General features: G+C 55.7%; 1 protein-coding gene across 1 annotated transcript; it reads left to right on the top strand.

Annotated features, from left to right (window-relative positions):
• Window positions 1-55: 55 nt before the first annotated feature.
• Window positions 56-374, top strand: GGTG_14462 (hypothetical protein; the record flags this gene model as incomplete). Its single annotated transcript, XM_009232387.1, has 2 exons — window positions 56-102; window positions 197-374. 2 exons carry the CDS (start codon window positions 56-58, stop codon window positions 372-374), a joined length of 225 nt encoding a protein of 74 aa, XP_009230651.1.
• Window positions 375-548: the final 174 nt, after the last annotated feature.

A 548-nucleotide genomic window follows, 5' to 3' on the forward strand; every position in this document is an offset into this window, starting at 1 on the left:
CCGGCAATCCAATACATGCCCTTTTGATCGTTGATCGCTGTGTGACACCGGCAGCATGGGGCTCCAGCTGGTCGGTCCGCCGCCGTCGCCAATCCTGGGACGGTGAGGGTTGAAAAGCATTCCGAAAGACGAGCTCTAGAAAAGGCTCTCTATGTCCGTACGAGAGCAAAGTCAACTTGACTGACCATAATGTTAGTTACGAGAAGCCTTGCAATGCTAGGCAGAGTTTTAACATACTCGTCGACGGCGTGGCGGACGGAGCCGGCGAGGCTGCACAACGACGCCCGAGGAGCTTCGACCACTTTTTCCACGACTTTTGCGTTATGATGAGTCCGAACGAGTTGGCAAAGATCCCCGCACCGAAAACGTTTTAGGATCTGTTCGCTTTACTCGCTGTCCTGAGTGGTTTCCGTGACCTGACCGTAACGGCAGCGACGATGACAAGTTTGACAGCTGCATTCCGCAGCGGCTACTGCGGGGTTGGGCCGAAAAGCGGCGGCTAGCTCTCTTGCCTGTTGGTCGGCCAAGTGAAAGTTGTGGCGGCGCTA

This window comes from Gaeumannomyces tritici (assembly GCF_000145635.1).
Source record: "Gaeumannomyces tritici R3-111a-1 unplaced genomic scaffold supercont2.501, whole genome shotgun sequence".
Classification (NCBI taxonomy): domain Eukaryota; kingdom Fungi; phylum Ascomycota; class Sordariomycetes; order Magnaporthales; family Magnaporthaceae; genus Gaeumannomyces; species Gaeumannomyces tritici.